The sequence below is a fragment of the Microtus oregoni genome, unplaced genomic scaffold (assembly GCF_018167655.1).
Source record: "Microtus oregoni isolate MIOR12 unplaced genomic scaffold, Mior012 000008F_ref0000371, whole genome shotgun sequence".
NCBI lineage: Eukaryota > Metazoa > Chordata > Mammalia > Rodentia > Cricetidae > Microtus > Microtus oregoni.
The window spans coordinates 36130721-36155226 of record NW_024543067.1 but is presented as its reverse complement, the minus strand read 5'-3'; the positions used below and the strand labels follow the sequence as shown (position 1 = coordinate 36155226).

The window sequence follows — 24506 nt, the reverse complement described above, 5'->3', positions numbered from 1 at the left end:
GCTCCTCCAGCAGCCAACTAACTCGATGCAGAATTCGCCGCCACTATTCTCCCTTAAAACTTCTTTTAAATGAAGATTTTTAGTCCGAGTATGGTGGCGATCCTGCCTCCAGGAATCCTCAGAATGAGACTGGCCGAGAGCTGTCTCCTCCTGTCTTATATCCCTCTCTAGGGCGGGGATTAAGGGCGTGTACCACTCCCGCCCAGTTTCTATGGCCAACTAGTCTGGCAACTTGGATTAAAGGTGTGTGATGTCACTGCCTGGTCTGTGAGGCTGACCAGGGTGTTTGTTTTACACTCTGATCTTCAGGAAAGCTTGATTTACTAAAACACAAATGAAATATCACTACAATAAGCAGTCTGACAGTGTGACTGCCTAGATCGAGTGCCCACCAGGGTACCACACGCTCCTCTGCGATCTCATCCATACTGCCTCAGACCAGCGTCTGAACCCATTTCTACTCACCCCAACGGTTAAATCATTGCTTTCCATGTTCACCTGAACTTGGAGTCAAACGGGTATCTAGAAATGTCAGAAATCAGAGGCAGAGTAGGCTGCCTCGGATGGACGGTTCATCTAGCTCATCCTTATTCCAGTCCTTACAGGTCACTCACAAGACTTGGGGCCCTGAAGGAACAGATCCTCTCGCCCAAGGCTGTGGGCATGGAACTGAGAGCTGCTGGGTTCCAGGCTACAAAGGGTGTTCCGAAGTTCTAAGAGGAAGTAAAATGACAAACCTACCATTAGCTAGACTGTGATGTGCATAAAATCAGGCCCTGGACATCCTGGAAACGACGCAAAGGCCTGGTTTGTATGTGCCCATGCACAGGTGCTTCTCACTGAGTACCTGTTTCTGACCCCAACTGCAATGAGTGAAGTAATGGGGAATGTAGTGGAACCTGTCCTGGAACTAGCTCTTGTAGACCAGGCTCTCCTTGAACTCACAGAGATCCACCTGCCTCTGCCCCCCTCTTGAGTGCTGGTTTCAAAGGCAGGAGCCACCACCGCCTGGCCCCGCTTACTATGTTCTTAAAACTTTGTGTTTCCTGGCTGTCTCTGGAAAATCCAAAGGCCAAGTAATCCAAGGTCAGGGCTCAAGGGTGCCCTTCCTTATTCCTTAGAATGTTTCTCAGTAGGTGGTCAAGATGAGGACAGGACAGTGAGGTGGGGGTAAAGGCACTGTGTGCCACACCAGCATACCAACCTGAGTTTGATATCTCGGAGAGAGAGCAAAATCCATGAAACTGGCCTCTGAGCCCCAAAGGTGCATTCATATATACAGAGTAATCACTTCTGTCAACTTAACAGTAAACTATTGTCACCTGGGATAGGAAACCACAACTGTGGGATTGCCTAAATCAGATGGGCCTTGCTGGGCAGTGGTGGTGCATGCCTTTAATCCCAGCACTCGGGAGCGGAGGCTGTCGGATCCCTGTGAGTTCGAGGCCAGCCGGGTCTACAAGAGCTAGCTCCAGGACAGGCTCCAACGCTATGGAGAATCCCTGTCTCGACAAAACAAAAAAACAAAAAAAGTTTGGCCTGTGGGGATTTTGTGGGGATTTTTTTTTAATGCGGGGAGGCTCATTGACTTAGAAGATCCCAGTCCACTGGACTCAGTACCATTCCTAGGCAGCAGCTGGTCCTGGCTTGTTTTAACTTCACTTACCCCAGGTTGCTTTCAGTCACAAGATAACACAGAAAGGAGAAGCAAAGCAGACACCAGGCAAGGACTCTACCAAGAGCTACACCTCCCGTCCTGAGGCAGCTCTTAAACCTATTATTTATGAATAGTGAGAGCTATGGAGATGGCTCAGCCACAAAGTGCTCTTGTGAGGAAATGAATTTGGTTCATGGAGACTCTATTAAAAACAAAACAAAAGTCAGGCCGGACAGACCATGCTTATAAAACCAGCCCCGGAGAGACAGATTCTGAGAGCTTGCAGCCACACCCACATGTGAAGTTCTGGATCCATAAGAGACCCCGCCTCAAAGAATAAGTAAGGGACTGAAGAAATGGCTCGATAGCACTTACTGCTGTTGTAATCGATGCAGGTTCAGTTCCCAGCACCCAGCGTGGCTCACAGCAATTCATAACCCAAGTTCCAAGGGATCCAACATAGTGCATATGCGGGGAAAACATTCATCCACATAAATCCTTTAAAACAAACAGGCCAGGCAGTGATAGCACAAGGCCTTTAATCCCAGCACTCCGGAGACAGAGGCAGGTGGATCTCTGTGGGTTCGAGCTAGTTCCAGGACAGCTAGGGTGGTTACACAGAGAACCCCCATCTTGAGAAACAAAAACAAACAAAACAAAGAGAGAGAGAGAGAGAGAGAGAGAGAGAGAGAGAGAGAGAGAGAAAACTGAAGGTAAACAGCACCCAAAGAACACCCTTTGGTTTCCATATTCTCACACACATGTATGTTCACCTACCCATAAAAAAGAATAAATTCCTCTTTTTATTTTTTATTTTTTTAAAATTTTTATTGATATTTGTTGAGCTCTACATTTTTCTCTGCTCGCCTCCTTGCCTCTCCCCTCCTCCCTTCAACCGTCCCCCAAGGTCCCCATGCTCCCAATTGACTCAGATTATCCTCTTGATAATCTCTGGTTTCCAGCTGACTGGGTGAGTTTCTTCCCTTGCAGTCTCGTCCTCCCTGTAAACTTTGATGGTTTTGTCAGCTTGTGCTGTTAGCAACCGGCTTTGTGACTGATCAAAAGCACAAGCAAAAATTCCTGAGTCACTGTCCAAAGACCCTGGCTGGACAGCAGCACGGACCCGCTGAAAATTGTAGCCAGTCCTCCAGTCCCAAAGGTGCATGGTGCCATTGTCGGCTCCAGACACAAGTACTCCGTCGGCATTGACTGCCAGCGTGTTGATGATGGCGTTGTGACCGGAGAGATTCTGAATGAAGCCTCCGTCAGGGAACTTCCACTGCTTTATGTTATCTGGAGACCCAGATGCAAATGTGTAATGTCGTGGATGTAAGACCACAGCCCTGACAGATTTCTTATGATTCGTCAATGTCACTCTTGTCTTTCCAGCCACCAGATCCCATAATCGTATTGTGGTATCGTGACTCCCGGTGATAATCTGTGGTTCTGCAGCCTGGCATCTCACGGTAGCAACTGCATTTGTGTGTCCGGACAACGTGTGCACACTGGCTTTAGTCCTCACGTCCCAGATGCGTGCAGTTGAATCTCGACTACAAGTCACCAGGACGTCGATTGTTGGATGCAAATCCAGACCATACACTGCACTTAGATGGCCATGATAGTGCCGTATAACCTTGTTGTACTCAAGATCCCAGCACTTCACTTGCTTGTCTTCTCCACAAGAGAACAAGTAGGGGCTCCTCGTGCTCACAATCACACCACGCACCGTGCTGATGTGCCCAGTCAAGGACAGCTTCAATTTGCCACTAGCCAAGTCCCAAATCTTGATAGTTCTGTCGGCAGAGCCGGTAACGAACCACTGATTGCCAGGTTCCACGGCAATGCACCGAACCCAGCCAAGATGCCCACTGATAACCCTACAGAGTTTCCACGGTGGGTGCCACTGGGGTTTGGGCATGGTAGGGGCTTTTTTAGCCAATAATGCAGAGTTCTTGGTATTGCCGGCCTCCATGATCACAGACTTCACTGCTGTGGGCTGGGAACGGTCAGAAGCTCCTGGGTGTCGGTACTCACTCCCAGCAGGTCCAGTACCATTTGCATCAGCTCGGGCCTGATTCGGCAGCGCCACAGCTAAGGACTGTGCGGCTGACTCACTGGGCATTCTCTGGACCTTGGTGGCGGCGGTCAGGGCAACACCGGGTCCTGGCGGGTATGGATGTGTACCTGTCACCAGGTATTCAACTTCTTGTCCTTGATTGGCAGGATACTGTTTATGGGGATATGACTCTGCCACGTTCTGAGGTCCCTTCTCCTTAAGGTTCTCTTTAGAAGTGGGCATGTGCAAGACAGGACCATACTCATTACGAAGCTTGATTGCCATCTTCCGCTTGTGACTCTCTTCATCCAAAGGCACAGGTTTTCCATTATCAGCTACAAACATGTCATGGGTCCTCTTCAGTGACCTCCACACCAGTGTGTGTACGGAATGCTTCTGGACCTCCTCCACCATAGTCGCCATGGCTCAGCCCGCTCCTCCAGCAGCCAACTAACTCGATGCAGAATTCGCCGCCACTATTCTCCCTTAAAACTTCTTTTAAATGAAGATTTTTAGTCCGAGTATGGTGGCGATCCTGCCTCCAGGAATCCTCAGAATGAGACTGGCCGAGAGCTGTCTCCTCCTGTCTTATATCCCTCTCTAGGGCGGGGATTAAGGGCGTGTACCACTCCCGCCCAGTTTCTATGGCCAACTAGTCTGGCAACTTGGATTAAAGGTGTGTGATGTCACTGCCTGGTCTGTGAGGCTGACCAGGGTGTTTGTTTTACACTCTGATCTTCAGGAAAGCTTGATTTACTAAAACACAAATGAAATATCACTACAATAAGCAGTCTGACAGTGTGACTGCCTAGATCGAGTGCCCACCAGGGTACCACACGCTCCTCTGCGATCTCATCCATACTGCCTCAGACCAGCGTCTGAACCCATTTCTACTCACCCCAACGGGGAAATCATTGCTTTCCATGTTCACCTGAACTTGGAGTCAAACGGGTATCTGTAAATGTCAGAAATCAGAGGCAGAGTAGGCTGCCTCGGATGGACGGTTCATCTAGCTCATCCTTATTCCAGTCCTTACAGGTCACTCACAAGACTTGGGGCCCTGAAGGAACAGATCCTCTCGCCCAAGGCTGTGGGCATGGAACTGAGAGCTGCTGGGTTCCAGGCTACAAAGGGTGTTCCGAAGTTCTAAGAGGAAGTAAAATGACAAACCTACCATTAGCTAGACTGTGATGTGCATAAAATCAGGCCCTGGACATCCTGGAAACGACGCAAAGGCCTGGTTTGTATGTGCCCATGCACAGGTGCTTCTCACTGAGTACCTGTTTCTGACCCCAACTGCAATGAGTGAAGTAATGGGGAATGTAGTGGAACCTGTCCTGGAACTAGCTCTTGTAGACCAGGCTCTCCTTGAACTCACAGAGATCCACCTGCCTCTGCCCCCCTCTTGAGTGCTGGTTTCAAAGGCAGGAGCCACCACCGCCTGGCCCCGCTTACTATGTTCTTAAAACTTTGTGTTTCCTGGCTGTCTCTGGAAAATCCAAAGGCCAAGTAATCCAAGGTCAGGGCTCAAGGGTGCCCTTCCTTATTCCTTAGAATGTTTCTCAGTAGGTGGTCAAGATGAGGACAGGACAGTGAGGTGGGGGTAAAGGCACTGTGTGCCACACCAGCATACCAACCTGAGTTTGATATCTCGGAGAGAGAGCAAAATCCATGAAACTGGCCTCTGAGCCCCAAAGGTGCATTCATATATACAGAGTAATCACTTCTGTCAACTTAACAGTAAACTATTGTCACCTGGGATAGGAAACCACAACTGTGGGATTGCCTAAATCAGATGGGCCTTGCTGGGCGGTGGTGGTGCATGCCTTTAATCCCAGCACTCGGGAGCGGAGGCTGTCGGATCCCTGTGAGTTCGAGGCCAGCCGGGTCTACAAGAGCTAGCTCCAGGACAGGCTCCAACGCTATGGAGAATCCCTGTCTCGACAAAACAAAAAAACAAAAAAAGTTTGGCCTGTGGGGATTTTGTGGGGATTTTTTTTTAATGCGGGGAGGCTCATTGACTTAGAAGATCCCAGTCCACTGGACTCAGTACCATTCCTAGGCAGCAGCTGGTCCTGGCTTGTTTTAACTTCACTTACCCCAGGTTGCTTTCAGTCACAAGATAACACAGAAAGGAGAAGCAAAGCAGACACCAGGCAAGGACTCTACCAAGAGCTACACCTCCCGTCCTGAGGCAGCTCTTAAACCTATTATTTATGAATAGTGAGAGCTATGGAGATGGCTCAGCCACAAAGTGCTCTTGTGAGGAAATGAATTTGGTTCATGGAGACTCTATTAAAAACAAAACAAAAGTCAGGCCGGACAGACCATGCTTATAAAACCAGCCCCGGAGAGACAGATTCTGAGAGCTTGCAGCCACACCCACATGTGAAGTTCTGGATCCATAAGAGACCCCGCCTCAAAGAATAAGTAAGGGACTGAAGAAATGGCTCGATAGCACTTACTGCTGTTGTAATCGATGCAGGTTCAGTTCCCAGCACCCAGCGTGGCTCACAGCAATTCATAACCCAAGTTCCAAGGGATCCAACATAGTGCATATGCGGGGAAAACATTCATCCACATAAATCCTTTAAAACAAACAGGCCAGGCAGTGATAGCACAAGGCCTTTAATCCCAGCACTCCGGAGACAGAGGCAGGTGGATCTCTGTGGGTTCGAGCTAGTTCCAGGACAGCTAGGGTGGTTACACAGAGAACCCCCATCTTGAGAAACAAAAACAAACAAAACAAAGAGAGAGAGAGAGAGAGAGAGAGAGAGAGAGAGAGAGAGAGAAAACTGAAGGTAAACAGCACCCAAAGAACACCCTTTGGTTTCCATATTCTCACACACATGTATGTTCACCTACCCATAAAAAAGAATAAATTCCTCTTTTTATTTTTTATTTTTTTAAAATTTTTATTGATATTTGTTGAGCTCTACATTTTTCTCTGCTCGCCTCCTTGCCTCTCCCCTCCTCCCTTCAACCGTCCCCCAAGGTCCCCATGCTCCCAATTGACTCAGATTATCCTCTTGATAATCTCTGGTTTCCAGCTGACTGGGTGAGTTTCTTCCCTTGCAGTCTCGTCCTCCCTGTAAACTTTGATGGTTTTGTCAGCTTGTGCTGTTAGCAACCGGCTTTGTGACTGATCAAAAGCACAAGCAAAAATTCCTGAGTCACTGTCCAAAGACCCTGGCTGGACAGCAGCACGGACCCGCTGAAAATTGTAGCCAGTCCTCCAGTCCCAAAGGTGCATGGTGCCATTGTCGGCTCCAGACACAAGTACTCCGTCGGCATTGACTGCCAGCGTGTTGATGATGGCGTTGTGACCGGAGAGATTCTGAATGAAGCCTCCGTCAGGGAACTTCCACTGCTTTATGTTATCTGGAGACCCAGATGCAAATGTGTAATGTCGTGGATGTAAGACCACAGCCCTGACAGATTTCTTATGATTCGTCAATGTCACTCTTGTCTTTCCAGCCACCAGATCCCATAATCGTATTGTGGTATCGTGACTCCCGGTGATAATCTGTGGTTCTGCAGCCTGGCATCTCACGGTAGCAACTGCATTTGTGTGTCCGGACAACGTGTGCACACTGGCTTTAGTCCTCACGTCCCAGATGCGTGCAGTTGAATCTCGACTACAAGTCACCAGGACGTCGATTGTTGGATGCAAATCCAGACCATACACTGCACTTAGATGGCCATGATAGTGCCGTATAACCTTGTTGTACTCAAGATCCCAGCACTTCACTTGCTTGTCTTCTCCACAAGAGAACAAGTAGGGGCTCCTCGTGCTCACAATCACACCACGCACCGTGCTGATGTGCCCAGTCAAGGACAGCTTCAATTTGCCACTAGCCAAGTCCCAAATCTTGATAGTTCTGTCGGCAGAGCCGGTAACGAACCACTGATTGCCAGGTTCCACGGCAATGCACCGAACCCAGCCAAGATGCCCACTGATAACCCTACAGAGTTTCCACGGTGGGTGCCACTGGGGTTTGGGCATGGTAGGGGCTTTTTTAGCCAATAATGCAGAGTTCTTGGTATTGCCGGCCTCCATGATCACAGACTTCACTGCTGTGGGCTGGGAACGGTCAGAAGCTCCTGGGTGTCGGTACTCACTCCCAGCAGGTCCAGTACCATTTGCATCAGCTCGGGCCTGATTCGGCAGCGCCACAGCTAAGGACTGTGCGGCTGACTCACTGGGCATTCTCTGGACCTTGGTGGCGGCGGTCAGGGCAACACCGGGTCCTGGCGGGTATGGATGTGTACCTGTCACCAGGTATTCAACTTCTTGTCCTTGATTGGCAGGATACTGTTTGTGGGGATATGACTCTGCCACGTTCTGAGGTCCCTTCTCCTTAAGGTTCTCTTTAGAAGTGGACATGTGCAAGACAGGACCATACTCATTACGAAGCTTGATTGCCATCTTCCGCTTGTGACTCTCTTCATCCAAAGGCACAGGTTTTCCATTATCAGCTACAAACATGTCATGGGTCCTCTTCAGTGACCTCCACACCAGTGTGTGTACGGAATGCTTCTGGACCTCCTCCACCATAGTCGCCATGGCTCAGCCCGCTCCTCCAGCAGCCAACTAACTCGATGCAGAATTCGCCGCCACTATTCTCCCTTAAAACTTCTTTTAAATGAAGATTTTTAGTCCGAGTATGGTGGCGATCCTGCCTCCAGGAATCCTCAGAATGAGACTGGCCGAGAGCTGTCTCCTCCTGTCTTATATCCCTCTCTAGGGCGGGGATTAAGGGCGTGTACCACTCCCGCCCAGTTTCTATGGCCAACTAGTCTGGCAACTTGGATTAAAGGTGTGTGATGTCACTGCCTGGTCTGTGAGGCTGACCAGGGTGTTTGTTTTACACTCTGATCTTCAGGAAAGCTTGATTTACTAAAACACAAATGAAATATCACTACAATAAGCAGTCTGACAGTGTGACTGCCTAGATCGAGTGCCCACCAGGGTACCACACGCTCCTCTGCGATCTCATCCATACTGCCTCAGACCAGCGTCTGAACCCATTTCTACTCACCCCAACGGTTAAATCATTGCTTTCCATGTTCACCTGAACTTGGAGTCAAACGGGTATCTGTAAATGTCAGAAATCAGAGGCAGAGTAGGCTGCCTCGGATGGACGGTTCATCTAGCTCATCCTTATTCCAGTCCTTACAGGTCACTCACAAGACTTGGGGCCCTGAAGGAACAGATCCTCTCGCCCAAGGCTGTGGGCATGGAACTGAGAGCTGCTGGGTTCCAGGCTACAAAGGGTGTTCCGAAGTTCTAAGAGGAAGTAAAATGACAAACCTACCATTAGCTAGACTGTGATGTGCATAAAATCAGGCCCTGGACATCCTGGAAACGACGCAAAGGCCTGGTTTGTATGTGCCCATGCACAGGTGCTTCTCACTGAGTACCTGTTTCTGACCCCAACTGCAATGAGTGAAGTAATGGGGAATGTAGTGGAACCTGTCCTGGAACTAGCTCTTGTAGACCAGGCTCTCCTTGAACTCACAGAGATCCACCTGCCTCTGCCCCCCTCTTGAGTGCTGGTTTCAAAGGCAGGAGCCACCACCGCCTGGCCCCGCTTACTATGTTCTTAAAACTTTGTGTTTCCTGGCTGTCTCTGGAAAATCCAAAGGCCAAGTAATCCAAGGTCAGGGCTCAAGGGTGCCCTTCCTTATTCCTTAGAATGTTTCTCAGTAGGTGGTCAAGATGAGGACAGGACAGTGAGGTGGGGGTAAAGGCACTGTGTGCCACACCAGCATACCAACCTGAGTTTGATATCTCGGAGAGAGAGCAAAATCCATGAAACTGGCCTCTGAGCCCCAAAGGTGCATTCATATATACAGAGTAATCACTTCTGTCAACTTAACAGTAAACTATTGTCACCTGGGATAGGAAACCACAACTGTGGGATTGCCTAAATCAGATGGGCCTTGCTGGGCGGTGGTGGTGCATGCCTTTAATCCCAGCACTCGGGAGCGGAGGCTGTCGGATCCCTGTGAGTTCGAGGCCAGCCGGGTCTACAAGAGCTAGCTCCAGGACAGGCTCCAACGCTATGGAGAATCCCTGTCTCGACAAAACAAAAAAACAAAAAAAGTTTGGCCTGTGGGGATTTTGTGGGGATTTTTTTTTAATGCGGGGAGGCTCATTGACTTAGAAGATCCCAGTCCACTGGACTCAGTACCATTCCTAGGCAGCAGCTGGTCCTGGCTTGTTTTAACTTCACTTACCCCAGGTTGCTTTCAGTCACAAGATAACACAGAAAGGAGAAGCAAAGCAGACACCAGGCAAGGACTCTACCAAGAGCTACACCTCCCGTCCTGAGGCAGCTCTTAAACCTATTATTTATGAATAGTGAGAGCTATGGAGATGGCTCAGCCACAAAGTGCTCTTGTGAGGAAATGAATTTGGTTGATGGAGACTCTATTAAAAACAAAACAAAACAAAAGTCAGGCCGGACAGACCATGCTTATAAAACCAGCCCCGGAGAGACAGATTCTGAGAGCTTGCAGCCACACCCACATGTGAAGTTCTGGATCCATAAGAGACCCCGCCTCAGAGAATAAGTAAGGGACTGAAGAAATGGCTCGATAGCACTTACTGCTGTTGTAATCGATGCAGGTTCAGTTCCCAGCACCCAGCGTGGCTCACAGCAATTCATAACCCAAGTTCCAAGGGATCCAACATAGTGCATATGCGGGGAAAACATTCATCCACATAAATCCTTTAAAACAAACAGGCCAGGCAGTGATAGCACAAGGCCTTTAATCCCAGCACTCCGGAGACAGAGGCAGGTGGATCTCTGTGGGTTCGAGCTAGTTCCAGGACAGCTAGGGTGGTTACACAGAGAACCCCCATCTTGAGAAACAAAAACAAACAAAACAAAGAGAGAGAGAGAGAGAGAGAGAGAGAGAGAGAGAGAGAGAGAAAACTGAAGGTAAACAGCACCCAAAGAACACCCTTTGGTTTCCATATTCTCACACACATGTATGTTCACCTACCCATAAAAAAGAATAAATTCCTCTTTTTATTTTTTATTTTTTTAAAATTTTTATTGATATTTGTTGAGCTCTACATTTTTCTCTGCTCGCCTCCTTGCCTCTCCCCTCCTCCCTTCAACCGTCCCCCAAGGTCCCCATGCTCCCAATTGACTCAGATTATCCTCTTGATAATCTCTGGTTTCCAGCTGACTGGGTGAGTTTCTTCCCTTGCAGTCTCGTCCTCCCTGTAAACTTTGATGGTTTTGTCAGCTTGTGCTGTTAGCAACCGGCTTTGTGACTGATCAAAAGCACAAGCAAAAATTCCTGAGTCACTGTCCAAAGACCCTGGCTGGACAGCAGCATGGACCCGCTGAAAATTGTAGCCAGTCCTCCAGTCCCAAAGGTGCATGGTGCCATTGTCGGCTCCAGACACAAGTACTCCGTCGGCATTGACTGCCAGCGTGTTGATGATGGCGTTGTGACCGGAGAGATTCTGAATGAAGCCTCCGTCAGGGAACTTCCACTGCTTTATGTTATCTGGAGACCCAGATGCAAATGTGTAATGTCGTGGATGTAAGACCACAGCCCTGACAGATTTCTTATGATTCGTCAATGTCACTCTTGTCTTTCCAGCCACCAGATCCCATAATCGTATTGTGGTATCGTGACTCCCGGTGATAATCTGTGGTTCTGCAGCCTGGCATCTCACGGTAGCAACTGCATTTGTGTGTCCGGACAACGTGTGCACACTGGCTTTAGTCCTCACGTCCCAGATGCGTGCAGTTGAATCTCGACTACAAGTCACCAGGACGTCGATTGTTGGATGCAAATCCAGACCATACACTGCACTTAGATGGCCATGATAGTGCCGTATAACCTTGTTGTACTCAAGATCCCAGCACTTCACTTGCTTGTCTTCTCCACAAGAGAACAAGTAGGGGCTCCTCGTGCTCACAATCACACCACGCACCGTGCTGATGTGCCCAGTCAAGGACAGCTTCAATTTGCCACTAGCCAAGTCCCAAATCTTGATAGTTCTGTCGGCAGAGCCGGTAACGAACCACTGATTGCCAGGTTCCACGGCAATGCACCGAACCCAGCCAAGATGCCCACTGATAACCCTACAGAGTTTCCACGGTGGGTGCCACTGGGGTTTGGGCATGGTAGGGGCTTTTTTAGCCAATAATGCAGAGTTCTTGGTATTGCCGGCCTCCATGATCACAGACTTCACTGCTGTGGGCTGGGAACGGTCAGAAGCTCCTGGGTGTCGGTACTCACTCCCAGCAGGTCCAGTACCATTTGCATCAGCTCGGGCCTGATTCGGCAGCGCCACAGCTAAGGACTGTGCGGCTGACTCACTGGGCATTCTCTGGACCTTGGTGGCGGCGGTCAGGGCAACACCGGGTCCTGGCGGGTATGGATGTGTACCTGTCACCAGGTATTCAACTTCTTGTCCTTGATTGGCAGGATACTGTTTATGGGGATATGACTCTGCCACGTTCTGAGGTCCCTTCTCCTTAAGGTTCTCTTTAGAAGTGGGCATATGCAAGACAGGACCATACTCATTACGAAGCTTGATTGCCATCTTCCGCTTGTGACTCTCTTCATCCAAAGGCACAGGTTTTCCATTATCAGCTACAAACATGTCATGGGTCCTCTTCAGTGACCTCAACACCAGTGTGTGTACAGAACGCTTGCAGTCAATGCCAATGGAGTTCTTGTGTCTGGAGCTGGCAATAGCACCATGCACGCACCTTTGGGAGTGGAGAACTGGCTACAATTTTCAGTGGGTCCATGCTGCCATCTTTTCTGTGTCTTGGGACAGTGACTCAGGAATATTTGCTTGTGCTTTTGATCAGTTGCAAAGCTGATTGCTAACAGCACACGCTGACAAAACCATCAAAGTTTACAGAGGGGACGAGACCGTGTCGGAAGAAACTCACCCAGTCAGCTTGAGAACAGAGATTATCAAGAGCAAGAGATTTTAGTGGGCACTGTCTTCATGTCTGTCCTCCTGTTACTAGCTTTTTGAGACAATGTCTTGTATTATTTGCATTGCACTATGTTGAACTTTTAAAAGTTTGTAGGTCAGCCTCTCCCTCGTTGCTGTTATGGTGGCAGCTCCACTGCTCTCCAAGTCTGAATATCTGAAGCCTTACTTCCGGCCAGGAAGGAGTTTCAGAGTCCCTTTGGAAAAGGCACATTAAAGGACCAAAGCCGGGAGGCACCACTGCCAAGGGATTGCAGATTGTCGATGATGATGTGGGCTGGGCTGCTATCTCTACTTCTAAGCCAGAAAAGGAGGTGTAAGACGATGGAGATTTGCCTGTGGTAGCTGAGTTTGTGGATGAGAGTCCAGAAGAGGTAAAGCAGATGGAGGCTTTCTGCTCCAGTGCCAAATGGAAGCTCCTGGGAGACCACAGTAGTGATGGACATTTCCATCATGATGAATGAGATCCAACTTCTCCTAGGAGGGCCCATCATTATGCCCCAGATCCCTTTCCCCCAAGGAGATTCCGTCATGACTCTGACACCTCTCTTCCTAGAAGGGTCTGCCATGCCTCACATGCTTCTCTGCTCAGGAAGCCTTCAGGTGTATCCCCTAGCAGAGGCCATACTGGTTCCTCGGGTGTCTCTCCACCCAGAAGGGGCCATAACCACTCCCCTGACACAGCCACACATAGGAGGACTTTTGACACTTCCTACCCACAGCCTCTCAGGAGGGCCCGTCATGACTCCCTGGATTTGGAGCTGCCCAGAACTAAGAGTAGTAAAGCTGCATCCTCTAGCAAGACTGTACTTCAGAGGGGGCGGGACCATCTCACTTGTCTCTGTCTAAGGTCAGCAAGTGTGGGCAGGACTCTGACCTTTCTCAGCAGAAACAGCAGCTTGATCCTCAAGGTGTCTGCAGAAAAGCCTCTGATTCAGACCTTTGTCCTCCATGGCAAACACAAAATCCAGGACACCAGAATTATGACTCAGATCTGTCACTATCACGGAAGAGACAGATTCGGCAGAGCTTCGATTCTGACCTCTCTCCACCCTGGAGAAGACAGAGGACCAAATCTTCTGATGCAGATCTCTCTCCTCCTCGATGGAGTCCCCGTCCTGGGAGGAAGACTGCATGCATGTATTCTGGAGCAAAAACTGGTCTGGTGCCCGATGTCCAGCAGGAGCAGCAGGAACTCCAGAAACAGGACAGAGACACCACAGCCCTTGGAGCTCAGTTTGAATTTGCTGAAACTGTATTTCGAGACAAGTCTGGTCGAAAGAGGAATTTGAAGCTGGAACACCTGGAGCAGAGGAGGAAAGCAGAGAAGGACTCAGAACGAGATGAGCTCTATGCCCAGTGGGGTAAAGGGCTTGCTCAGAGCCAGCAACAGCAGCAGAATGTAGAAAATGCCATGAAGGAAATGTTGAAGCATCTGGCCCGCTATATCCATGATGAAGATCTGGATCGGATGCTGAGAGAACAAGAAAGAGAAGGGGAACGGATGGCCAACTACATTAAGAAGAATAAGGCTGAGGAAAACAAGCACAAGAAGGCGAGGCCTCGCTATAATGGTCCTGCACCTCCTCCCAATAGATTCAGTATCTGGCCTGGCTAACGCTGGAATAGAGTGGACAGATCCAATGGCTTCGAACAGAAGCGCTTTGCCAGGCTCGCCAGCAAGAAGGCTGTGGAGGAGCTTGCCTACAAGTGGAATGTGAAGGACATGTAGCTTCTCTGAGGCTGTGTGGTGCTGTGGTGGTGGCACAGGAAAGCCTGACATCCAGCTCTAATGCTTGTCTTGCTAGACACAGACCAGCAACTCGCGGTCAGTTCTGACCTTTGGACTAGGCACCTACCCTTGCCTGTGTCCATGTTGTCTGTTGACTGACTGACAGTGACTTCTCTATCCCAGGGCTTGTTCTTTGCCTGTTCTTTCCATTTTATTTTTAAAAATAAACATATTTATTTCTTGTAAAAAAAACAAGTAAATAAATAAAATTTTTATGTCTAAGATGTGTGTGGTAGACATGCCTTTAATCCCAGCACTAAGGAGGCAGAGGCAGGTGTATCTCTGTGAGTTCAAGGCCAGCCTGGTCTATAATTTCAATTCCATTTGAGAGTATCTGAGAACACAGCCGTCGGGCTACCATGCTGGAAAATGGCTGACTGAGAAGCTCTTTTCTCATGTTCAGCCAGAAATTATACCCACAGATCCTCTGCAAAGATAGTCCCTACGGGGCCTGGGTTTCTCTGCTGGCTTCAAACTCATTGATATCACCTGCCTCTGCTTCCTGAGTGCTGGGATTAAAGGTGTGTGCTCCCACCGTTGACCATTAGCCCACTGATTTTTAAATTTATTCTCACTTCAGCTTTCAGGATATGGTCAAAAGCAAGAACCAGATTCTTTGCCAAAATAGAATGTGAATGGCCTCTAGCTCAATTCTCAGCACAGTCCTTCTCTCTGAATCCTCACAGAGAGGAAAGGAAGAGGAAGAGAAAGAGAGACAAAGAGAAGAGAGAAACAGAGAAGAGAGAGAGAGGAGAGATTGAGAGAGAAAAAAGAGAAGAGGGAGAGAGAAAGAAAGAAAGGAAGAAAGAAAGAAGGAAGGAAGGAAGGAAGGAAGGAGGAAAGAAGGAAAGAAAGAAAGAAACACAGGTTGATGTCAGACTTCAGATTTTCCTGCCTCAGCCTCTGGAGTGCTGAAATAATATCTGTGTTCCACCACACCCAGCTCAAACATTTTTCAAGAGGGAAGAGAAAAGTTTTGGCGTTTGTTTTCAATAACACAATGTCTTAGCATTTCCATTGCTTTCAGCGAAATGCCAGGAGCAAAAACCAAGTTGGGGCAGAATGGGTTTTCAGCTTACATTTCCACATTGCTTTGTTCATCATGAAAAGAAGCCAGGACTGGAAGGAACTCGAGCAGGTCAGGAACCTGGAGGTAGAAGCTGAGGAAGAGGCCATGGAGGAGTGCTGCATACTGGTTTGCTCCTTATGGCTCACCCAACCTCCTTTCTTATAAAACCCAGAACCACCAGCCCATGGATGGAGCCACCCACAATGGGCTGGACCCACCCCCATTAATAACTAGTTAAGAAAATGCCATACAGCTGGATCTTATGGAGGTTTCTTCTCAGTTAAGGTTCTCTCCTTTCAGATAACTGTGGTTTGTGTATGAGGTTGATATACGACTAGCCAGTACAAACAATTAGCCAGTTATAGGGGCACATATTCATAATCCCAGCACTAAAGAGGCTAAGAAAAATGTGGACCATGTATTCAAGGTTAGCCTGAGCTACATAGCAAGTGTGTCACAAACAGACAAACAAAACAAGGCCTCCCTCAGTTGGGCAGGCATGGGCCATGTGAGATCTGTCTTCAAAATTAATAACGTAAAAAAGAGCCAGGTGTGTTTTGCATGGAAGCTAGTAATATAAACTCTTAGGAGGTAGAGCAGGAGGGTCAGAACTGGTCAAGGCCAGTTCCAAAGCATGTTTGATGCCAGTCCAGTAGTACAGGAGAAGATGTTTTAAGGGGGTCAAAAAGGAAATATACACAGTACAATCTATATTTAACATAGTAATAAGTCTTATGGTCTTCAAAGAATTCAAGTTCAAATCCTTGCTCCCTATCTTGTAGTTATATGCACCAAAATATATTTAACCTTTTTACATTTCCAGTCCTCATCTGTAAAGTAGAAACAAAAACAGTGGCTAACTTAAGTCATACAATGGTCATATGATTATCGATTAGACAAACATTAAACATTCCATTCTTGTTACAACAATTGCCTATTTTTTATAGTGTTTATAGTGAATGTCTAGAAGCATGAGTCAGAAAGACAGTGTGATGCTTAATTTTAATTGCCAAACTCGAATGGGTCATAAAATGCCCAGAGCACCAGGGGAGCACACTTTTTGGGTGTGTGTAACTATTCCAGAGCGGATTAACTGGTGGGTAGGAACACTGACTGGCCCTGAATGTAGGCAGTACTGACAGGAGAACAAGCAGACTCGTGTTCCCGCCACCATGGAACCACTGGGCACCAAGCCTTCCTGGGATGGTGGACAGTGTCCCCTCGAGCACAAGTCAAAATAGCCCTTCTTCCTTCAAGAGGCTTTAGTCAGGCAGTTAATGAGAGCGTCTGGAAAGGAATAATACAGGTTTGGGAAAGTAGGAGCACTGCCATTATAAAATTGACCACACGCCTTCTGGACTGGTGTGTGCAAGGCATGTTGAAGAGCCTGGAGCTATAGGGTGAGAGAAGCCCTTGCCCTCTCTCTCTCTCTCTCTCTCTCTCTCTCTCTCTCTCTTGCTCTCTTTCTCACAGAGATCCACCTGTCTCTGCCTCCCACATGCTGGAATTAAAGGCATGCACCACTCTCTGTGCTCTCTTTTCTTTTTCTTTTTCTCCCTCTCTCTTTTGTTGTCTTAGTCTCTCTCGTTCTATCTTTTCTCTCTCCTGTTTCTCTCTTTCTCTTTTTCTCTCTTTTACTCTCCCTTTCTCTCTCTTTCTTCTTTTTCTCTCTTGTTCTCTCTCTTTCTCTTTTGCTCTCCCACGCTCTCTCTCTCCTTCATGCACTCTTTCCCACTCTCTTGTCCTCTTTGTTTCTTTTGTTTTTTTTTTTTCTTTTATTTTTGAGATAGCACTTGCTGTCGTGGAACTCACTTTATAGAATAAGCTGACCTCGAACTCAGAGCTCCACCTGCCTCTGCCTTCCAAGAGTTGGAATTCAAGGTGTGTCCCATCATTGCCCAGCCCCAGCCTGGGTTTCTTAATGAGACACCTTCCCTTCTAAAAAGGAAGGAAAGTCCTGTGAGCAAAGCACAGGAGGGTTTTTTAATATTCAAACTTGAGTTTGAACTATACCTCTACTACAGCAATGCAGTGAGTGAGAGAAGTGCTGCCTGAACCCAGGAAGGGGGGAACTTTTAAAGGGGAAATGCCATAGTAAAGGGCATTCATATCCTGTCATCCTGGGACTGGGTAAGGAGGTCTTAGGGCAAAGTTAGTCTCTGAAACCATTGGTCATGTTTTGGGCATGAAAACCCTAACAAAGAGCCATTACTAACTGACAAGGTATCTTCAAGGGCAGACTGCCTCCTAGGAACATCTGAAGCCCGTTAAGGTTTATGTCCCTGCTCCCTAGCTCCTTAATTGGCTATTTTCAGGCTATCCATCCAAATTGCGATATCACAGCACATATCTGAGCTGAGATCCCCCCTCATTATATGGCTTAAGATGATGCCCCCTCTTTAAAATGGAGTCTGCAAAGTCAGTTCCTCATACCACCATTTACTCCAGTTCAGGGGATCCAAAGCCCTGTTCTAGCCTTCATAGACACTAGACGTGCAAGTAGTGCACAGACATACATCCAAGCGAAACACTCAAACACGTAAAGAAAACATCCTGAAACAAGACAGTTCCATTTTTTCCTCCTGTTGAGGACTGCTTGCTTTTGGAATAAATAAGAATCACTGTGGAGCCTGTTTAAATCTCCAGGCCTCCTCCAAAGAGATTCTGATGCACCAGGTCAAGTAGAAGATGAGCACTATGGGTTTTAGACATCTCTGGTCATTTTAGGGGTTTTTGCTTTTTTTCCCCTCTCTTTATAGCTTATAGACTGGCTTCTGCTACAAGGCTTTCTTCTTGCTTAACATCCCAAATGCTCAGTGTACATTTTTACACCACCATGCCTGCCTGGCTTCCCTGGGTAATTCTTTGTTTTTGTTGTTTATTTGTGTCTGAGACAGGTCTAGACCTGGATGGCCGTAATTCACTGTATAGATCAGGCTGACCTGGAATTTGTGACTGCCTACCTGTCTCCAACCCTGAGATATCAGGCTTTGTTTTCCTCTCTGACTCCCTAGCTGATTTTTATTCAATAACAGACAAAATACACTCCCTCAGTTTGTGGGCTCCATGTCACACTTGGTTAATAAATAGCTTTTACTGGGCAGGTGAGGTGCTTCAGAGGTAAAGGCGCTTGTGGTCAAGCCCAGAAACCTGGGTTTGATTTCTGGGACCCACATGGCAGAGTGAGAGGACTGAGGCCCAGATTCTTCTGACCTTTACATGTGCACTGTGGTCCTACAGTGTCTGCCCCCACCTTAGTTCAACATCCTTAGTCATCAGAGAAATGCAAATCAAAACAACTCTGTGATTCCATCTTACTTTTGTAAGAATGGCCAAGATCAAAAACACTGGTGACAACTTATGCTGGAGAGGTTGAGGGGAAAAGGGAACACTTCTGAATTGCTGGTGGGAATGCAAGCTGGTACAACCCCTTTGGATATCGGTGTGGTGATTTCTTAGAAAATTAGGAAACAACCTTCCTCAAGAACCAGTAATATCACTTTTGGGTATATATCCAAAGGATGCCGAAATGTGCCACAAGGACATGTGCTCAACTATGTTCATAGCAGCTGTGTTTGTCATAGCCAGAACCTGGAGACAACCTAAATGCCCCTCAACCGAATAATGAATAAAAAAAAAAATGTGGTACATTTACACAGTGGAGTACTACACAGCAGAAAAAGTAATAACCACAGCTTGAATTTTGGAGGAAAATGGATGGAGCTAGAAAACATTATTTTGAGTGAGGTAACCCAGGTACAGAAAGACAATTATCACATGTACTACTCATAGGTGGTTATTAAATAAAAAGCAAAGAAAGCCAGCCTACAAACCAAAAACCCAGAGAACTTAGACAACAATGTAGACAGTAAGAGGGACTTACATGTTACATAGCTCTAATCTACATGGGAAGTAGATCTCCTGAGTAAATTTTCAGCATGGGGACATTGGGGGAGGATTGAAGGCAGGAGGGGAGAGGCAGGGAGGGCTAGAGAGAGAAATGTAGAGCTCAACAAATACCAATGAAAAAATTTCTTTAAAAAAATAAATAATAGAAAATAGGAATTTATTTTTTTTATGTGTAAGTGAACATACATGTTTGTGAGAATATGGAAGGCAAAGTGTGTTCTTTGGGTGTTGTTTACCTTCAGTTTCTCTTGCTCTCTTTCTTTTGTTTGTTTGTTTGTTTGTTTTTGTTTTTAAGGATGGGGTTTCTGTGTATAACAACCCTAGCTGTCCTGGAACTAGCTGGGACCCACAGATCAACCTGCCTCTGTCTCCAGAGTGCTGGGATTAATGACTTTGTGGTATCACTGCCTGGCCTGTTTGTTTTTTATAAAGAATTTATATGAAAAAAAGTAAAAAAAAATCTATAGAATTTATGTGGATGAATGTTTTCCCTGCATATGCACTATGTTGGATCCCTTGGAACTTGGGTTATGAATTGCTGTGAGCCAAGCTGGGTGCTGGGAATTGAACCTGTATCTATTTATTACCAGAGCAATAAGTGCTATTGAGCCATTTCTTCAGTCCCTTACTCTTTGAGGCAGAATCTCTTATTCATCCAGAACTTGACATGTGGGTATGACTAGCAGCACTCAGGATCTGCTTCTCCAGGGCAGGTTTTATATGCAAGGTCTGTCAGGCCTGACTTCTTTTTAAATAGAGGTTAAAGTTATGTTTTCCCTTGAAATACGGCTTTTAATGGAGAATCCCAGCAGTAGGGAGGTAAAGGCAAGATTATCATCATTGCAATGTATAACAAGTTCAAGGCCATTTGACCCTGTCTCAAAAACTAAACCATGGGCTTATGAGCCAGGGCCATGTTAATACACAACTTAGGCTTTCGTGGAACAGTCGTGACTCCCATCATGCTAACAGGAGCCCCTTATTCTGTTCCAGAAGTTTCCAGAACTGCAAATAGAAGTCATTGCTGACAATGAGGTCCACCCGAACCGGCGCCCTAAGATTCTAGCCCAGACTGGAGCCCATGTGGCCGGGGCTGCTTACTACTACCAATGACAAGATGTGGATGCTGACCCATGGGGGACCAAGGATAGAGAATACATGTGAATGAATGATTGGGGACTTAGAGAAAATTAGTAAAAGCCCCTCCAAGTATCCCTGTGAGGTTCCACATTACATCACCTTCCTTTCCTGACGTTGATACATAACCCAGGACAAAGTATCTGTGGTCCTGACAAATAGGCTGCCTGCTTTCTGGTTTACCTGAGGAGATCACAGTTCAAAAGCCTGGGCCCTTTTAGTATTTTAAAAATCTCTCTTACAGCCGGGTGGTGGTGATGCACTCCTTTAATTCTAGCACTCAGAAGGCAGAGGCAGGCAGATTTCTGTGAGTTCCAGGCCAGCCTGTTCTACAAGGGCTACTTCCAGGACAGGCACCAAAGCTACAGAGAGATCTTGTCTCGTAACAAAACAAAACAAAATCTCTCTGCAGAAATGGTTTAGCAGTTAAGAACACTGACTGCTGCTCTTCCAGAGGTTCTGAGTTCAATTCCCAGCAACTGTATGGTGGCTCACAACAATCTGCAATGAGATCTGGTGCCCTCTTCTAACATGCAGGCATACATGGAAGCACAACACTGTATATATTAAAAAAAAATAAGTCGGGCAATTGGGGGCACACGCCTTTAATCCCAGCACTAGGGAGACAGATGCAGGGAGATCTCTGTGAGTTTGAGGCCAGTCTGGTAGACAAAGTGAGTTCCAGGACAGGCTCCAAATTATACAGAAACCCTATCTCAAAAAAAAAAACTAACTAAATAAATAAATCTTTTTTTTTTTTTCTGTGTTCTGCATGCACTTATGGAGACCACAGGACAACTGCTAGAGTCAGGTCTCTTCTTCCACCATGTGGGTCCCTGGGGATGAACCGAGGTTGTCAGACTTGGCTGCAAACACCTTCCCTCACTGAGTCACCTCACCTCTTGCTGCTCTATTTTTGTTTTTCAACGAGGTCTCTACACTTGAGGCTGTCTTAGAACTCACTGTGTAAGCTGGCCTTGAACTCATTGAGATACCTTTGCCCTAGGAGTACTGGGATTTAAAGCACAGGCAGCCAAGCCAGACAGGATCTGTTTTGTTTGTTTGTTTTGGGGAGAGGATTTATCTGTGTGATAAATAACCTGGCTAGTCTGGAAGTGTGTAGACCAGGTTGACTTCAAACTCACAAAAATCTCCAGCCTTTGCCTCCTGAAGGCTGGGCATATGCAACCACTGCCCAGCTTGACTGCTTTGTTCTTAAAACTTTGTGTTTCCTGGATGTCTCCGGAAAATCCAGGGGTGGAGTAATGCAAGTTAGGGCTCAAGGGAGCCCTTCTTTATGCCTTAGAATCTTTCTGAATAGGTGATGAAGAGAAGAGAAGACAGCACAGTGAGGTGGGGATAAAAGCACTGTGTGCCACAGCAGCATACCAACCTGAGTTTGACCCCTGGGACCCAAGTAAAGGAGAGAGAGCCAAATCCATGAAATTACCCTCTGAGGTCCATAGGTACATTCATATATGCACAGTAATAATTTCTTAAAAATCAGGAAAAGAGCCAGGAGGTGGTGGCACTCCTAGCACTCGGGAGGCAGAGGCATGCGGATCTCTGTGAGTTAAAGGCCTCTGTAGATACTGCATGCACATAAAAATAAATTGAAGGACAAAAAAGGCTCGCAATAATGATAGCTGGACTTAGTGTCAAAATGGCCTCTGTCACTCTGCCTTTCTTTTCCCTTCTCCCCAGTACATAGCAGGTGTGTGCATACACCTCCGATTTGGGCTGGTTTGCTATCCGAGGGGCAATGTTACTGCCAGGGATTGAAGTGCCAAATTTGCCACCCAGAAAGCCCCCTGATTGTGTGCCTACAAGAGCTGGCTGCATCACTCTGCTTGAAGGCTTCAATTTCCATTGGCGTGACTGGACCTCCCGGGATGCCATGACTCCTGCAGAACGATACTCAGAAGAGCAGAAGATCTACTTTTCCACCCCACCTGCACAACGTTTGGCCCTATTAGGCTCAGCCCCGCCCTCAGAACACCCTAGCACTAATCTGAATGTCCCACTTCCATGCTTACCAAGCCTCAGAATTCCAGCAGAGCACGAAGCTAGCTTAGCCCCAGTGTCTCTCCACCTCTCTCCCCAGGCCCTTGATACCTTTCCCCTGTGGGCTCCCACTTTGGTAGATTTATTTGGGGGTAGAATTTGGGTTTTGAAAAAGCACTTTTTTCAGTTTTTCAAAACAAGGTTTCTCTCTGTGGCTGTGGCTGTCCTGAAACTCACTCTGTAGACCAGGCTAGCCTCCAACTCGGAGATCTGCCTGCCTCTACCTCCTGGGTGTTGGGATTAAAGATGTGTGAAAGAAGCACATTTATTTTGACTATTTCCTAAGGCTCGAAAACAGAGTCAGGACTCAATTTACATTGGTCAAGACAAACACGTTCTAGACAGACTCAAAATCAGCAGCTGCCTTCAAATATTGGACTCATGCCTGTTATATTTCTGTGTAATACTGCAAAATACTATTTAGAGGTGTGGTTCTCAATCTTCCTAATGGAATTCCTCATGTTGTTGTAACCCCCAACAATAAAATCACTTTCATTGTTATTGAAATAAGTGATTTTGTTGTTTTGAATCATAATGTAAATGTTTCCCCAATGGTCTTAGGCTACCCCTGTGAACATCTCCTCCAACCACCTAAATGGGTCTTCACCCACAGGCAGAGAATTGCTGATTTAGAGTATCCTAGGGGTATGCACCTTTTAAATGGTACCCACCACATAGGGCTAAGCTAAGTAATTATTTAAATAAACTACTTTGAAACTAACCTATAGTAGTGATGTTATTACCAAAGGCTTAAAGAATATTACCATCAGGCCTGCCATCCATCCTCATGGAAGGAGAGAAATGACTCCTGGAAGCTGTACTCTGACCCCATACACACTGATGTACCCCTCTCCCCATGAACATGTGATTTAAGAGGAAGAAAAGAGAAATGGTCAAGGGCTGGAGAGTTGGTTCAATGGTAATACCCTTGTTATTGTTTTTGCTCCTCTCTGACTTACGTTACCAACATATATACCCGAATACTTTTTCCTTATCTCATATATGACTTACTTACAAACTTTTACACCCGACTCAAATTTTGTCCCGCTATTCTACATTTCTTTCTCTAGTCTACATCTCTATTTCTGAGCACTCACTACTTAAGCATCCACCGATTTCTTCTCGGGGGTTCCTCATGTCTGGTCACCCCTTCCTTACCTTTTGGGGAGCTTTTTGGTTGCTTTTAATCTCGGGGTTTAGTAGTCAGCAGCACGTTGCTTTTAATCTCAGGGTTCAGTGGTTGAGCCCCACGTTATCGGCGCCATTATGTTGGAGCCCCTGTGGGTACAACACAGATTCCCTAACCCGGCTGGAATGGAGTCGCGAGGAATAAACTGACACAGCTTACATGGTCATCATAGAAAAAGCCAGCTCACCCTTTATTCTCCAAACATCTTATATATCCACATCAATTGAGCAGGGAAAACATATAAGGCTGTCTCCTAGGCAACCAGGTGCCAGGGCTCAAGTCAAGCACACATCTAGCAGTCAGGTAGGCCATGAATTAGCACCTCTATAAGACATCCTCCAATTACAAAGGGAGGAAGCACCAGACCTCTAAACTCTTAAATGATCAGATTTAGCCAACATCTCTTCTCAGGTAATGCACATTCAAACAAAAAAAAACCAGGAGCAGCACATACTGGCTGTTGTTAAACAGAGACAGTTTGTCTGCAGAGTAATGTGATGAGCTCAGATCGGGTTAAAGGCTCTCGTGCCAAACCAAAATATGGACCTAGAAAGTACCCTGATAGAGGCTTCATTCAGAATCTCTCCTTTAAAACAAACAGGCCAGGCAGTGATAGCACAAAGCCTTTAATCCCAGCACTCTGGAGACAG

At 47.0% G+C, this 24506-nt stretch overlaps 3 protein-coding genes and 2 pseudogenes across 3 annotated transcripts; 2 read left to right on the top strand and 3 right to left on the bottom strand.

Moving 5' to 3' along the window:
* Window positions 1–2585: 2585 nt before the first annotated feature.
* LOC121451339 (pleiotropic regulator 1-like) lies at window positions 2586–4127 on the bottom strand. Its single transcript, XM_041656810.1, has one exon. The coding sequence runs from the start codon at window positions 4125–4127 to the stop codon at window positions 2586–2588; it is 1542 nt and encodes a 513-aa protein (XP_041512744.1).
* A 2602-nt stretch (window positions 4128–6729) lies between these two features.
* LOC121451338 (pleiotropic regulator 1-like) lies at window positions 6730–8271 on the bottom strand. The gene has a single exon (XM_041656809.1). The coding sequence runs from the start codon at window positions 8269–8271 to the stop codon at window positions 6730–6732; it is 1542 nt and encodes a 513-aa protein (XP_041512743.1).
* Window positions 8272–10878: 2607 nt separating this feature from the next.
* LOC121451337 (pleiotropic regulator 1-like) lies at window positions 10879–12363 on the bottom strand. The gene has a single exon (XM_041656808.1). It carries the CDS (start codon window positions 12349–12351, stop codon window positions 10879–10881), a length of 1473 nt encoding a protein of 490 aa, XP_041512742.1. The 5' UTR covers window positions 12352–12363.
* A 454-nt stretch (window positions 12364–12817) lies between these two features.
* Window positions 12818–14428, top strand: LOC121451429 (annotated as a pseudogene).
* A 1162-nt stretch (window positions 14429–15590) lies between these two features.
* Window positions 15591–22715, top strand: LOC121451336 (annotated as a pseudogene).
* The last annotated feature ends 1791 nt before the right edge of the window (window positions 22716–24506 follow it).